The following is a 16645-nucleotide window of genomic DNA, read 5'->3' on the forward strand; positions in this document are numbered from 1 at the left end:
ACAGCTCTCAGCAGAGAAGGAGGGAGAATCTGGTTGGTACCGTGTGGGTAGAGCAGAGGGAAGGCTCGCCAGCATCGCCCCTCCACGCCGATGCCACGGTTTCACTGCTGCCTCTAGCTGTCGGCTGACCTCACCCGCTGGGGGTGGGAAGCACTGCTTGTTTTTACTTCAGGAGTGTCTGTATGAATGGGACGCTTCTCCTGATAAGACTCATCTGTCCATGTTGTTTGGGTTCCCTGCTTGGTTTCCAGTGCAGTGGCACTTTGGGGACCATGGAAGGTGGACGGCTGTTGCCTGCCACTAGGCACGCTCGACAGCAGGGAAGGCCTGCTGTGATTTGAACTGGAGAGGCTGAAATGAGCCGTGAGCAGGGCAATTCTGTGGCAGTAACGACATCGTGCCTGGTAGTGGTAGTATCCTATCCTGTCAGCCCTGAACCCTCTGGGGGAAGAAAGCCTGATTTGTGGCATTTGCTGATTTTTGTACCCTAACAAAAATGTCTACCAGAGCTGCTCTGATGCTTCAAATCTCAGATGGGGAAAGGGATATCCTGGTTGATTTCAAAGAACTTAACACGTGTATTGACTACGCCCAGAAGGTCGGCTGAGGAGAGCTTGAGCAGAAGCCCGCACAAGTGTCCTGAGGGGCTCCTCTGAACCCCCGGGTTCCTTTCCTCTGACAAGGAAGGTGTGACCAGGTGTGAGCATACCTCTGCCAGCAATGGGAAGGTGTCAACACCTCCTAGATGCTACATCTGTCGCTATGCCAGTCTCCATGGAAACAGAAACCAGAAAGTAGGAGGTCTGGTTGTGTTGTTTTCTAAATGAGGAGCTAAGAGTTAGTGAGACGATGTCTTTTCAAATGGACACACAGACTCTTCTCTGCCTCTAAGTACTGGGATCGCCGGCCAGGTAAAACCACCAGACTCCCCTGCTTGAAGGACAGAGTCCCTCTCTCTCTCTTTACTCCCAAGCTAGAGCGAATTGGAGCACTCTGATTCGCTGGCTCCCTATACTTTCATACAGGAGAATGGCTTCCAGGACTGAGACAAAAACGGCTCTGAACAATCACAAGTCCATTTGCAATGAAAGTAACAATGAGGTGGGCAGAGGGCAGGGGCCACTCGTCTGGGGTTTGAAGAGATCAAGACAGGTTGCTAATGGGTTGGCGTGCAGTACCGTTGCTATACGCCCTAACCGTTTTACTTTCTCCTGAGCGGCACAGGGCACTTCCTGGGTGATCTTGGGCAGCCACTGCTTTCTGCGGATAGACACACCGAAAGGAGGGTAGTGAGCCACCCAGAGTAATGGAACTCAGTGCCTGCAAACGAAAGCTGCATCTCTGCTCGGGTCAGCTCTTGCCTGTCCATTGCACGGCACGTGCTAGGCACTGTGACACACTTCCTGCCAACCCAGGCCACAAAACCATCGTGACACATGAATCCAATGAAAATGACTTCATGGTCAACACTGAAGAATAGAATACGTGTATTACCTGCCTTTTTAAACCACTGTCATGCTGAGATTGTCGACGCACACAAACATGAGTTGTTGGGTTGTTTTTGTTGGTATTTTTTTTTCTTTTGGTAGGGGAAGGGACAAAAGTTGAATCTAATCGACCACTCCTACGACAACTAGTGGGTAGCGGTCACTGCCACCAGTTGCTAACCATTTCCCCTTGAGTGTAGACCCCAAGGAGCCCAGTAAAGCACAATTCACTTGGTACCAGCTGGACAATATTTGGGTGAAAACAGCCACCAGGACCAAGTGGAGAAGAACCACCGTGTTCCCTCTGGGGCCAAATGACCAATGCTCCCCTCACTTCCGGCACGACTGAAATGTCCCATGGAGGGCCCCCCCCTCCCCCGCTTTCCACCATGGAGCCCTAGGTCCAGCTATTAGCAAATAGGTGAATGCCATGCACCTCTCTGTCACCGGCACGGTACATCCTTGACAGGGCTGGCTTGTCAATCTCTGGGGAGCTCCTGGCACGTCTAGATGCTCAAAGAATCTTCTCAGAAAGAGAGGCCCAGGGCCATCCTTTGGTAACAAATGAGGACAGTCCAAACATCTGTCAACAGGAAGCAGGTCCCACAATGTGTCCAGGAACCCCACTAACTGGCCCCGGGCACGCTGAATGGTGGTGTCTGTCCGGGAGCCCCGGTCTGCCTTCCTCCTTCCCAGCCATCTCCTCCTCAAGTCTCCAGTGGGAGCCCGCTCCTTCACTCAGCAGACACTGGCAGAATGTTCTGGCTGTGCGAGTCACCCGTGAGGCCCGCAGAGCGGATGGAGCGTCTCTTGAGGAGCCTGTTGAGAATCTCTTTGCAGCTCTTGCGGTACTGGTGTCGCAGCAAGGAGTACACGAAAGGGTCGGACGCGGCCTTGCTGTAGGCCAAGCACTTGGACAGCACCCCCCAGTGGGAGCCGATGGGCGCCGTGGAGAAGAGCTCCACCAGCCTGTGGGGAGACGAAAGGGGGTTACTCAGGGGGGGCAGCCACCGCGGGCCAGGGCTCCGTGTCTAGAGAGCAAGGACAGGGACAGTTCACGCCACTGCAGAGATGACACTCAATGTGTCCCAGGCATGGGTGATTGCATGCAACCTGAGAGAGGTAAGGACATATTGAAGGGGGGCTAAATAATCCCCCTCCACACACAGCCATGTGGCCAGTCAGCTGTTTGTGCAGGATCTGACATCAGCTCTGCATTGTACCCCATGGCTAACTATGACAGGGGCCGGTGGCTGGCGGTCTGCCGGCTTTGTGGTCGCCTCTGTGGTGGGGCTGGTAGCTGACCCGGGGAAAGTCTTCCACTCCTTGGACCTGCATGTCTCTGAGGAAGAGCAAGGTAGTTGCAAGAGAGCTCTCCATGATCCTGTCCACTGGACAGGAGGGTCCCCATCAGCCTCTGCTTCAGAGCCCGGCTCCTCCTCCTGAGGAGCCTGCGTGCGAGGGAGGGCCGAGAACCAACGAGCAAGCACTCTGCTCTGCTCTAGCATGGCCTGCTCCGGGAACGGATGTGCCGGCCGGGAAGGCTAGGGGGGCTGGTGGCCTCGGATAGCAGCTGCCTCAGGGAGTCCCAACATGGACCCCGAATCACAGAGGGAGGGAAAGGGAAGCTTCGGTCCATGTGTCCAAGGGAGGGGGGGGTGGCATCTTAGGTCCTCCTGGTGTCCATTGTCCCCCCTCCTCATTCAGAGGTGCAGGCTGTGGAGGGCTCAGAAAGAGCCCAGGACCCTCAGTCCACCTCCAAGTCTACCTCCGACACGCCCCTTGCTATCGGTCCCGCTCCCCTGGCCACATTTGGACGTTGATACAAGGTAGAAAAGACCCACAGAACTTGGAGACCACAAATCACCCTGTGCCTCCCTCACTGGTAAATGGGGAAGTTGAGGCCCAGAGCGGGGAAAGGTCTGCCCAGCGTCCCATAGCCAATCAGTGGCCAGGGTTGAGTACAGGATGGGGATTCTGCAGGACAGAAGGCGGGGGCGGGGTGGGGGCTCGCAGTCTAATGGGCTGCTGCCCGGCGGAGGGCCTGGGACAGGAAGAATGGCGCTGAGGCTGCGATGACAGCCGGAGGGCGGCCGGCGGAAGGAAGGAGGCAGAAGCTGCTGGGTGCGTCATCTGCCACGTGGCTCTTTCCTGAATGGACCACTGGGGTCTCCCCCTTTTCATTATCATTCTGCCCTTGCCCTTTGACCCCGTGGGGACGGTGGCCACGGTTCCTTCTCTGCCCTTAGAGGCCTCAGTGGGAACTAGAGTTTCTGGCTGTCTTCGAGAACTGATTAAAGAGACCCTGAATTTAGAATTCAGGCTTAATAATGACATAACCAAAGGCCAACACACAGGTGCTAGGTTGTGCCGCCCTTCCCAAAGCCCCAGTCTCCTTAGCATTGCTCACGGCAGTCCTAGCAGGTGGCTCCCCCACGGAGAGGCCTCCTGGAGGTTTGAACTCAGGACCCCATGCTCACTAGATGGACGCAATGTTACTCGCCCTCGTTGCCAGAAGGAAGCTCTGCCTGTGGTTGGCCTCCAAACACGTCCTCTCTGTCCTCACCCTCCGGAGTAGCTAGATGACAGGCCGACAAGACAGGAAGCCATGCGGGCTGGCCCCTCCTCCACAGGGGGCCCTCCCTCCCTCCCTCCCCGGCAGCCTCGGGCTCTAGAGGGAGGTAGGACACACTTGCCATCCTGGGGCATCCCAGAAGCATGGAGCTGCCACCAGTGGGCTGGCCCTGCTCCACCGGGGCAACCTCAGGGGAAGGAGGTCTAGGGGGAGGTGAGCGGCACCTGCCCTGGATCCCCGGGGAGTCAGCACCTCACTACCCACTCCGCCCAGACACCACCCGCCCCGTTACAGAGATAAAAAGCAAGGCAGCCATGGTCAGGCCATGAAGTGTGGATGAGGAAGAGCCGAGGTCTGACTTAGGCTGTGGGTGCCAGTGAGCAGTGTCTTCATGGGCCCAATGTGCCTCACAGGCTCCTGGACTCCGTTCCCGGTTCCAAAGAACAGAAGGAAGAAGCCCTTACTGTTAAATACTGAATTTAAAGCTGCAGAGGAAAGCCCTCTCCTCATAACTTCCGGGCACATCATCTCTCCTCTCCCTCTGCCCCCTTTCTCCTCCTCCTGCATTTCTTTCTCTATATCTCTGTCTGTTTCTGTCTCTCTATCTCTGCTTCTATCTCTGTCTCTCTATCTCTGTCTCTTTCAGTCTCTCTGTCTCTGCCTCTCTTTCTCTCTCTCTCTCTCTCTCTCTCTCTCACACACACACACACACACACACACACACACACACACAAATAAGCTGTGTACAAAAGGCGACTTGGGCCATATCACATTCCTTGGGAAGCCAGTCTGATCATTCCCAAGACATCTAGAGACGTTGGTCTGCATGTCTGACGACCTGCAAGTCATAAACCCATGCTCTAAATATTCACACGATACTGAAATGGAAGTCATTTTATTAACAGCGTATGAGCCTTCCGGAGCTACCTGCATCTTAAACCCCTCTCCGCTGCCCACTACTTTGAAAAGCTAAATTAATGAAGCCATGAGAACCACAGAAGTCTCCAAACCTGAGTCCAGTGATTTAGGACAACTATAATCATTTGTAAATATACATACGGCTGTAAACACCAGAACCTCACAACTGCTGCTGGGGCATGATCTTTATTTTTAATTTTTTTGTGGGGGGTGGGGCAGTCCTGGGCCATGAACTCAGGGCCTGAGCACTGTCCCTGGCTTCTTTTTGCTCAAGGCCAGCACTCTGCCACTTGAGTCACAGCGCCACTTCTGGCCGTTTTCTGTATGTGTGGTGCTGGGGAATCGAACCTAGGGCTTCATGTATACGAGGCAAGCACTCTTGCCACTAGGCCACATCCCCAGCCCTTGGGGCACGATCTGTAGCTCAGCAGAAACTTAGCGAGAGCCTCTGGGTGAGCGCAGGTGGGGCTGCTCATGTGCTCCAGAAATGAGTCCTGCTCAAACAGGGCTCTCAGGACACAGGTGTGGAAATGACCGGACCCACGAAGCCGAGAGGCCGCGCTCCGATTAGGCGCTTTGCAGGTGTTTCCACCGTGGTTTTCCCCGGCCACGGCGGCAGGTGGCCTTGGGGGTCAGTGCAGACGGATGGATTATCCGTCTGAGGCTACTCGCCAGGTGGCTAACGCATGCCAACCGCATCGTCCATGGCTCTGGCTCTGTCACCAGCACCAGCAACCTCTCGGGCCTGACTGCAGCCACACAATCTGCTTCCAGTCAAATGGTAGGAGGTGGGGATTGACTCCACAGGAACTTAGCTTTTTTTTTTTTTTTTTTTTTTTAGAGAGAGACTTTACCCATGAGGTCTGCGTGCTGACTGGAATCATGTGTTAAGGATTAAGGTATTCATGTACCTTGATCCTCTAGCTGGGGCACCCCTGTTTCCCAAGGGCCTCAGGATTTGGAGATACATCTTGACCCAAAGGCTAAGTCATAGCCAAGTATCCTGAAGCTAACCTTAACCCTTGGCTTGTTCCCTGCCTGCTTGTGAAGTCTTTGGGCAGCTCTTTTCACCTCTCCAAGGCTGGGCCAGGACTCTAGGAAGAGTGGCACTGGTGTAAGATGCACTGATAGTAGCAGGTACAGGTCAGGTGATCACTAAGGGACAGGTGTGACTATACGGCCTTCACATTCTTCACCAGGGATCTCAAGACCCCAGTGGTCCTTTTAAAGGCTGGATGTGAGACTGGTAACAGTTCTCTATCTGAGAGAGTATCCAGCATCTCCTTGGGGAACAAGGAGAAGAGGCCCCCTTCCTGCTGGCAGGATCTTTTTGATCTATGAAGAGCGGCGGGTGTGACACCCAAGACCCCTCTCTGTCTCAGAGTTCTCCTTCGGCCAGTGTCTAGCAGTGCCTGCTGCCATCTGACCTCAGCCTCGCTCCCGACCCATCTCCAGGGATAAGGCACAAGGCGGGCAGCCTGGAAACACGCAGACACGGCGGCCTGTGCGGAGCTGTCATGTCAGCGCCGAGCTCCGGGAGCGGGGTTGGCGATCCACATGGGTGCGAATCACCTCAGCTTTCTGAGTCCCGGGGGGCGGGGCGGCTTCACGCAGCCGTGTTTTGTGTTTGGGAACGTTCCTGGGTGTGGGTCTGCTGCCTCGGCAGATCCCAGTCCGTGCTGGAAGAAGGGAGGATGAATGGTTTGCAAGCTCAGGCTGCAGCCGGCCTGTTAGGAGGAGGTGTATCAACTCTGCCGTGAATTTCACTGTAACGTGATTTCCTCAGCATGATTGGGGGCAACCGAGCTATAATCAGAAAAGGAAAATTTCACTGGGGAATGAGATTGAGCCAGAGGGGAAAAAAAAAACTGAGTCATTACCTATCCTTCTCTGAGAGATCGGCTTACCTCATTAGCTCAGGCTAATGGGGTCTAAAAGTTTGGGGGGGGGGCCCTCTGTGTAGTCCTCCCCTTTCTGATGACATTTATGGTGCTCCACAGGGATGTCACCGCTCACATGGAGGGCAGAGGTGTCTCCACGTCAGAGATGTCACCAGGCACACTCCAGTGCCCTCCATCCTTTAACCTTGTGACGCCATATTCCCTTCCGGAGGCCCACGGAGGTAAAGAAGCTGAGCCAAGAAAGCACAGCGGAGGCCGGGTTATTCGTGCTGCAACCTGGCTGCTCCTCACTCAGCTGGACTTTCTTGACAACGAAATGGCACTGACACCCGGTGTGTGGCTTTGCGTCCCACAAAGAGCCCCCATCGATGCCGGCTGTGGTCTCCCGGCCGGTCCTTCTTAGCCAGAACGGTCCTGCACTACACGGAACACTGGCAATGTCGGGATACTTGTCTGGTTATTACAGCCGGAGGTTGGGAAGGGGAGAGGTGCTCCTGGCATGTGGCGGGCAGGGCCAGGGAGCCCAAGAGGACACCGCACCATAAGGAGCCGTCCGCTCACAAAGAGTGGACGGTGCTCAGACCTAGGGCAGAGTTCTAAAGGAAGAATGGATGCCTACCGAGGTCGAGTGGGCAGTTCTAGAAGGAAGAATGACTACCTCTGCTCTGCTCTGGACCGACCATCCAGAGACCTGCAGACAGCCCCGGGGGGCTGCATTCAAAGTAGATGCAGGTCCTCTACGTCCTCCCGTGAGGCGCAATGCGTGGCAGGAGGCGGTGGAGGACGGCCGGGGCTGGTGGCAAGGGAGGCCAGGCCCTCCGTCCGTGAGTCTGCAGGAGCCCGTGGACAGAGGATCTCCTTTCTCCTGGGTGACTGAAAGCACAACCGGGGGCCGCGGCGGAGGCTTCGGTGAGCCGGGTTGACTCGGGATAAGGAGAGGATGCCACGTGGGCCCCTCTCCACGGTGCCACGTGAGTCAGGATGGACTCCCAGAACCCGCAGTGAGGACAGCAGGGAGGACTCGGAGATGCTGATGCTCCCTTTCATGCTCGCTCCCTCCCTCCTTCTCCTTCTCTCTCTCCTCCTCCCCAGAGAAAGAGAGGAAGCGATGCAGAGACAGGAAGAAACACACAGAGAAAGGCAAAGAGAGAGAGAGGGGGTCCTTCTAGAACTGTCCTCAGCTGCCACTTCTCAGACTCAGCAAGAGTTCCTACCTCACCTCCGGAGAGAACACCAAAGAGCCTCCGTACGTAACCCCTGCATCAGCCACCTGGCAGGCTCTCAGACCACTTCAGATACCAAGAAGTAAGACTGTGCTTTCCCCACCAGTCCATAAGACAGACTGGGACACACACACACACACACGCACGCACACAAACACACACACCACACACCACACACCACACACACACAGATATACACCACGCACACCACACACAGATATACACCACACATACCACACAGACACACACACACCACACACACAGCTACACACCACACACACAGATACACACCACACGTACCACACAGACACACACACAGATACACACCACACATACCACACAGACACACACACACAGACACATACACACCCTTTTCTTTTTTCTGGCTGAAACTGGTATGAGGGAGCAGGCTGGCCTCTGGCCTGGGAGAGTACTGAGGACCGAGCAACTGCAGCCTAGGCTGGCTCCCTGCTGGCAGACCCCAGCCACAGGGCAGCTGAGCCTACTTGGCTGGGCACAGAGCTTGCTCCTTGCACCTGTGCAGGTGTTCTGCAGTGTCCCAGGGTCCCTGCTTCCCTCTGCCTTTTCTCCCATTTCCTTCCTGCTGGGGCCTCCTGAGGTGGTAGGCCTAAGGCAGAGGATGGAATCACCTGACCAGAATTGAGGGAAAGGGTGCCTTTTACACGGTTGCTGTTCTGAATTGAACCCAAAAGACTTAGGGAATGGACTACAGAGAGCAGTATGGAAGACTGTGACCCTGATTCAGACACATGTCCCACTTCGGAGGACATATCCAAATGACATGAAATGAAGATTCCACAGAGACACCTGCAGGCCCCTGTTTATGGCTCCGCTATCCATCACAGCTAAGATGAAATCGACCTAGAGGCCCACAGCCGATGGACGAGCAGAGAAAATTGAAACATATACGCAATGGAATACAATTCAACCATAAAAAGGATTTGATCCTATCATTTGCAGATACATGGCTGGCACGTTACATGGAGTAAGTCAGACACAGAACAACAAACGCTACTTCTTTGCTCTCGTTGATCTCAGTGTATAGTAGTGACTACTAGAAGTTAGGAACAGGGAAGGCTCATAGAGGAAGGCTGGAAAATGGGTATCAAGATGCAGACGGGAGTAACTTCTCGCCCCCGCCCCCCCCCCACCCCGCCCCACAGCATGGTGCGGAGGCCACAGTCAAAGCAATCCATTACCCATGCCAGGAATAACCAGAAGGGAGGAGTTTGAAAGCTCCAAACACAGAGCAATGAAGATGCATCTTAACTGCCCTGCTCTGATCCTCGCAGGTCACGTACATGTATTGGAATGCCACGATATCTACGAATATGTAAACTCATTATAAGCTAACAAAAAAAAATTTAGATGTTGTTTAAGGAGATAGAAATGTTAACTACACTGATTTGATCTGTACACCTCACGTACGTGTGCATACGTATGTTCAGTTAAAAAAGCTCATGGTTGGTATCAATAAAGAAAGAGAGGCTGAAGAAGAAACACAGGTATGCTCCTCTTTGTGAAACCTCGTAGTTCTACCGCTCTCCCCGCAAACCCCACCCCAGGCAGCTCCCACCCCTGTGGGTCAGCTCACCTGGTGATGACGTAGGGCGCAAAGCACACGAGGAAGGTCCCTATGAAGGTGCTGATCTTCTTGGTGGCACGCTGCCGCCTCCGCTTCTGTTCCTCCAGACAGCGCTCTCGAACGCTGTGCGGGAGAGAGGGGAGAAGATGACTCATGGGGGGGCCTGCTGGGGTCCCTGGGAGGTCCCGCTGGGCAGCACAAGCTATGGTCCCTGGTGTGGGCCTTGGCCTATGGAGCCAGAGAGGGGGAGGTCAAGTTTGGGCTGTAGCTACTTGATCTCAAAGTCATCATCTGTCATCTAACGGCATCATTATAAAATTTATGTCCTCTTAGGCATCATCTGGCAATATATAAAAGGGCTCTGTGGAGAGTTAAATGCATAATGCATAGAGCTACTGGGGGGTTATGTTCGAAGCTCGTAAAACAATTAATTAGCAATTGCACTTAAGTAAGTACAAATACACTCCCTGTATGGTTTGCAGATCCTTGGCTCTGCTCTGGCCCTGGAGCTGCCCTGTTAGAAGCGCCTGTAATTCTTATCATACCACCACAGGACCTGAGAGGTAGGCACCTCTCCCAGCAGGTGGGCTTCGACTGCCAGTTTTATAAGGAAGACCACAATCTTTGTGGTCAACTTGGAAGTGGAGGCAGGATTGGAGCCGAGTCTGCGTTCTTCAAAGCCAGTCCTTTGCTCAGGAAGCCTGGGCTCTGGCGCAGCGTGGGGCTTCCAGCCTGCCCTCCTCAGCCTCCGCCCTGCCTTACTGGGCTCACATCACACACATGCTTGTACCAGAGACCAAGCTTGCAGAAGGTAACGACTTCCACAGCCTCCCGGAAGCAGAGACACAGCCTGGGCGATGGGACCGGCAGCCTCTAACCACACCCAGTTTCTACTGTTTTGGGACTTCATGGGAACGGACATGTCCCTGCCAGCCGGGAGTAGTGTTCTCGCAACCTTTGGTGTGCAGTGATGGGACTGCGTGTGCAAAAGATTCACAGCATAGGAAAAAGCCCAGAAAGACAACCACCCGTGGCTCCAGTTTCGTGGGCCCTGTCTCGTGGCACCCAAGGCAGGCATGCATTTTATGTTGCAAGTTGTTCATAGGGCTCTACGATTGAGCAGGGGGACAGAATGCAGGTAGAGCTGCTCAGGTAGGGCCAGACAGAGTGCTTGACAGAGCCCAGCCTCGGCTACAACAACCTGTCTCTGAAAACGAGCTGGTCTGTTGGATGAAAACAATCAGAGGAGAGAAGACTCGTAAGCCAGATCCAAGGACACAGGTCACACCAGGGTCTTCTCTTCCTCCCAGGAGAGCTGTCGCTCTAATACTTAATTAAAACTCTTCTCACTCTGATTTCCCACAGCACGTGGACAATTCCATATTATTCTGGATCAAAGGATCCTGAAATCCTTTCAGGAATTTTGTTTTCCCTCTGGACTTTGGCCTTTCTAGGAATCTGTAGTTAGGAACTACAGATTGAACTGGTATTAGCAGGTTTCATCTTAGCTGGAAATGTATTGCTTATGACTAATATTACTAATTGACTTCTAATAATTGATAGTAACACTACCCCTACATGTCCTGAATCTCTGTGTGTGCTGAGACAGATTCTGTGGCGGGGGTTTGCACGCGCTCATTCAGTTCATTTGAGACGCACAGTGATTCTGTGAGCTGGGGCTAACGTCACTGTGGACCTCATGTTTGCAGTGAGAAGTTTGAGGAACAGAGGAGCGCAGCCACTGTCCCAGATCACGATAAGATTGCACAGGCGGTCAGCATTGGCAGTGAACAGAGTGGCAGTTTGGTGAAGTTTGTCCCTGTTCATCTGAGACTGTCCCTGTTTTGACACTGGAAGACTGATTGCTTGGGACTATATCCCGAGGGCAGTCTAGCACCTGGGGATCCTCTGTCCTGACAGCGAGGGCAGGCCACTTAAGCCACTTAAGGACTGGTGCCACGTGCATCACCTCGCCAACATCTGAGCCATGCACCACAGCTCCCAGGAAGGGAGACAGCTCACAGCTACCAGAACGAAGCACAGAATGAACGCACTTGCCACAGGCGCCACAGAATTTGCTCTCATCTCTCTCCAACCACAGTTTTGCAAATCTCAGTTCCTTGAAATCTTGGAGCACCATGCGCTGTCGCTGTACTTACTGCACATGAGGATACGGGAAAAGTTCGGGACATATCCAAGATCTCACAGGGAGTTCACAGACAGCGCCAGGCCATATCCTAACTCTGTGCGTTCCCCCAGAACCATCCATAAAATCTCTGAGTACTGAGCATTGTCTGGCACTCTTGGGCCTGGTAGAGGCACCTGGAGTGTTCAGCCTTTCCACGGAATCACAGTACAGAGGGTAGAAGGCCCAAAGTTGATCCACAGCAACTTGGCCAGGGTGTGGGCGTGCGTGCTGGCTGGCTGGAGGAGGTTCTCTTCTAGGGGACCTTTCTTACAGGACCAAGTTTCTCAAGATCAAAGGAGACAGGCTCCCAGCATTGTGGAAAATGAGATGAAAGAATTGCGCCCCAGTAGTAATCAATAATCGGGCAAAGGGAGAGGCAGTTTTGGAGTGTTTGAAAAGTCCGTACACATGGCGATCTGGGCTGAAGCCAGCTAGCATTGAACATCGATCTCCCCGCCCTCTACGTTGAGTCTGGGTTCTGAATGACCCCAGACGACTACAGTTCAACTGGAGCTCATGCCTGAGTGCTCCCAAAGTGGCTCTCATTTGGTCTTCTAGCTTTTAAGACAAGGGACAAGCTGACCCACATCGGGGAAGAGCCCTGATTGGTGCTGAGACACTGGAGTGAGCTGTCCTGCCTTAGGTCTAGCAAGAGGGGCCCCCTTTCTGATTCCTCCACGTGAGAGGATCCACACTCCTTCTACGAAAGGAATACTCCATAGGGTTAAGGGGCTTTCCCTCCCGTACCCCACGTCCTCCCCTTCCAGACCAAACTTTGGTTACCTAAAACATATTATCTCCACCCCACCCCCCATTCCAAAATTGTCTTGCTCCTGCTTTCAAAACACATCATGGCCTCTCCCCTGGCTCCATGCCGTTGGGAGCATATACGACGCTCCATTCTCAGCTCAAGGCCTGAGGGGTGCCATGAGTGAGCAACCCAGGTACCTGGCACACAGCTGTGTCATCTATGAGGTGCACCTGGGCCAAGAGAGGGCCCTGCAGGGGTGGGCAGTGCGAGGGGAGATTGCTGAGGCAGGCAAGGACACTCCGCAATCCCCAGCAGGAAACCATGCGTTGCAGGTGGTTAGCGAGGTATATTATGTTTGCCAAACATGGGAGGGTAGACGATCTCATCGAACAGGCTATCAACTTAATTTAGCTTCTTCTGAACATCTACACATCAGGTCTGCAAGCTTCTATTTGCTCTACTGCTCCACCTATAAATCTCAGGGATACACTCGGGTGTGATGTGGGCTTGACCCACTTTCTGCTAGCTGCTAAATTAACCCCTTTCCTCCGCCGTAAAGTCAAGGGCACAGTGAGGTTCCATGTGCTGTGCCACCCTTTGGTGTCTGCAGACCCAGGGCCGAGCAGGCCTCTGGTGGCCTGTGGCCACGCTCACCCACAGGGAATTCAGGGAGGCCCAGCAGCCCTTGGGGACACTCGAGGAACGATCCCACGAAGCTTGGGCTGCTTCTGAGTGCGTCCTCATCAACCTGCCGCCTCGGTGAAATCGTCACCCAGGGCTGGTGCCGACCCGGCCCTGGGCTGGAACGGGAAGAGCAGGTGACTCGCAGTCTAGCCAGGCCCCACCTTCTCAGCCATCCCTGGCACCGGGGAGCTGTCTATGTCCAAGTGGTCTGGCGCTGTCGCGGGGGAGCACTCCACCATCCACCATGGAGCCTGGTCCTCCTCAAGGCCGGGTGTGTGTGTGTGCTGGGCATTGGAAACCTAACTTCCCTTATAAATGTAGTCATGACCACAGCACGGCAGGAGTGGGGATGCATTTAGGACCCCTGATATGTTAGGGGTGGCATGTCACACCCTCCAGGAACAGCAGAGCACTTCCTCAGAGAAGCTTCCTGATAAACACCATGCCGGGCCTCCATGTGGTCGCTAAGAAAACCTTCCAGGAAACCCAGAAAACAACTCTACCTGAGCTCAGGCTATCCAGAAGAAGCTGGGTTTCTGTTGGCGAGGGACTGGGCATCTCTTGGCATCAAGAGTGTAGTGAAAGCCCAGCCCTGGAGGCTGAGGGGTATTGGGGCAGCCCTGGAGCTGCCAAGGCAGACACCAGTGGGCTGGCTGTCAGAATCCCCTGTGGACAGGCAGACCTGCTAGTGGAGTGCATTCCCCCAGGTCAGCCTCGGTGGGGGCTGAGCTCTCTGGAGGGGATGAGCTTGTGTTCACTGGGGATGCTGGCTGGAACCAGTGGAGGGTGATCTCTACCCAGAAGCCCTTGCTCTCTCCAATGAGACTGACTGCTCTGAGAGGACCCCCGTGCAATGGGAATGGCATCAAGCAGAGGTCAAGGTCCCCCAAGAGGGGTTAAGGGGGAGAGGAGGAGCCAGCATGATAGCAGAGCAGTTGCCTTTGTTCCTGAGCCCCCACAGACGCTCTACAGTGTCAGACAGACAGAGGGATTTGCAAGCATGGAGCCAAGTCCACACCCTAAATGGGCTACAAAGGAGCCATCATCTCTCTTCTCCTGAAGTTGAGAGCAGGGATGGGTTTTGTACTAGTCTAAAGAAGAACCGATTCTCTCCTAGTTAAACCTCTCCTCCCTTTCTAGGATTCAAGTCCTCGAGTGGATTCAAGTTCTCTGCATTTCCCATGAGCAGTCTCAGCCCATGCTCGGGAGATTTGTGTTCTAAAGTGAAGGGGGATCATTGTGCAAGTGTGCATTGTGGACTGATTCCTGGACCGGTCATGAATGGGGCACACGAGGGCAGCAAGAGCTGACCCACGCACATTTTGCATGAGATTCCATGGGGAAGACCGTGTGGGAAGAAGATTTGGTCCAGCGTGTAATTAGACATGGCTGCTTGCGGGGGGCGGGGGGGGGGCACAATGGACTCGTGTCTCCATGACCTTCTACGCGCAGGCACAGTGCAGCTCAGTGCTCCAGACAGGAAAGCTCAGAAGGAGCCTTTGCTCCGACTGACACCTGCAGTCTGCCCCTGTGGCCCTGGACGGGGGAGGGGAGAGTGCACACCCTGCCTATTTCCAAGGCTCCCCTGGACTCCAGTGCTCCGCTCACATGGAGTGGTCTAACCTTCTGCCACCTGCCTGCCTCACCTTCCAGACACCCTTGTGTAGAGTCCCAGGCAGTGGGGGGGGGGTTGCTTGCTTCCCCAAGATGTGAACCAGCAGAGCCTGCAAAGACACTACCTCCCTCCCTCCCTCCACCCCCTTGCGTTCCTAGTCTCAGGAGGACAGCGGAGGCAAGTTCAGGGCGGCTCAGCTAAGAATGCCCTCCTTTCCCTCCGCCATCCTGAGAAACCACAAGCTGGGTGGGCATGGAAGGAGAAGGGCAGTGTTAAGCCTGAGAGGCTCCTGCAGGCTGAAGCCCAGCCTCTGGGCTGGAAAGTGAGGAGGCCCAGGGCAGTGCTCTCCGGGAGGCAGCAGGAGCCCCGCTCCCCTCCCAGCCCACCGCTTCCTACCATCTGGCAAGTGCCCAGATAAACCCAGGCTAGGGAAACAGAAGCCGTGCCCCACGGATGCCAGAGTGGAAAGACTGCAGGGGAGCAGCTCCCCCCCCCCCGCCCCCCGGGGGGCCTCCCTGGGCCCCTCCGGCCCTTTGCTCTGGGCAGCATTCCACCAATGCCTGCAACAGGGCCTTCAACAGCGAGCGGGCAAAGCCATTTCCAGGGAGGGCCACCCACACGGCCCGAGGGTCCCAAAGCCAGTCCCGACTGTGATCCCCTATGGATCCGGAAGACAACGCCACGGCCTCAGCCCCCCTTCCCCCTCCCTCCCCCTGGGTTTCCGGGGACGAGCTAGTAGAACCATCAGGGTCTCCTCCCCCCCCTCCCCCGCCCGCCCTCCCCCCCCCCCCTCACCTGGGGTGTATGTCCACCAGCAGCACGAGCGTCTGCATGGTGATCACGTCGATGCGCTTGCAGTGGAAGCGGGCCACCTTGAGCACCTTGAGGTACGTGAAGCAGAGCACGAGGAAGGAGAGCAGGAAGCTGAGCGCGTGGAAGGCGGCGGTGAAGGCGGCGAAGCGCAGGCGCTCGTCGGGGCGGCGGGCGCACAGCGTGCAGGACGCGTAGAGCTGGTGGAAGCCGAGCCAGGACAGGGCGAGCGCGGCGGCGGGGAAGGCGAGCGCGTGCAGCCACGTGTAGGCCACCATGAGCGCGGCGTCGCGGAGGCGCATCTTGGCGCGGTAGCTGAGCGGGAAGACCACGGCCACCCAGCGGTCGATGCTGAGCGCCGCCATGCTGAGCATGGAGTTGGCGGCCAGGAAGGTGTCGAGGAAGGCGGCCAGGCGGCACAGCCGGTCCCCGGCGGGCTGGCGCTGCGCCACGACGCCGGCCAGCGTGAGCGGCATGTTCACCACGGTGCACAGCAGGTTCCCGCACGTGAGGTTGAGCGTGAAGAGCGCCGGCGCCTGGCGGCGGATGTCCGCGCTGTGCAGCAGGCACAGCAGCACCAGCGCGTTGGACAGCAGCGAGACGCCCATGGTGCCCACCAGCAGCCCCGCCAGACCCGCGTCCCACGAGTTCATGGTGCGCGCCCGCCGCCGGCGATCAGGGCCCGCAACCCCGCGCCGCCATGGCGCCGCCCGCCGCCCGCCGCCGGCTCAGCGCCTCCGCGCCGCCGCCGCCGCCGCCGCCCGCCGACCCCCGGCCCCGACCGGCATGGCTCCGCCGGAGCCCGGCGCGGCGCGCACACCTCTCCCCCCCACCCCCTGGCTGGGGTCTCCCCGGGGCCGCCGCGCGCAGCCCCCACGCCGCCCCTT

At 55.9% G+C, this 16645-nt stretch overlaps 1 protein-coding gene across 1 annotated transcript; it reads right to left on the reverse strand.

The window, feature by feature from the left end:
• Positions 1–2221: 2221 nt before the first annotated feature.
• Positions 2222–16411, reverse strand: Gpr26 (G protein-coupled receptor 26). The gene is made up of 3 exons (XM_048336180.1): positions 15744–16411; positions 9720–9833; positions 2222–2456 (listed from the first exon to the last, which is right to left on the reverse strand). The coding sequence occupies exons 1-3, from the start codon at positions 16409–16411 to the stop codon at positions 2222–2224; spliced, it is 1017 nt and encodes a 338-aa protein (XP_048192137.1).
• Between the last annotated feature and the right edge of the window lie 234 nt (positions 16412–16645).

Source organism: Perognathus longimembris, chromosome 2 (genome assembly GCF_023159225.1).
Source record: "Perognathus longimembris pacificus isolate PPM17 chromosome 2, ASM2315922v1, whole genome shotgun sequence".
NCBI lineage: Eukaryota > Metazoa > Chordata > Mammalia > Rodentia > Heteromyidae > Perognathus > Perognathus longimembris.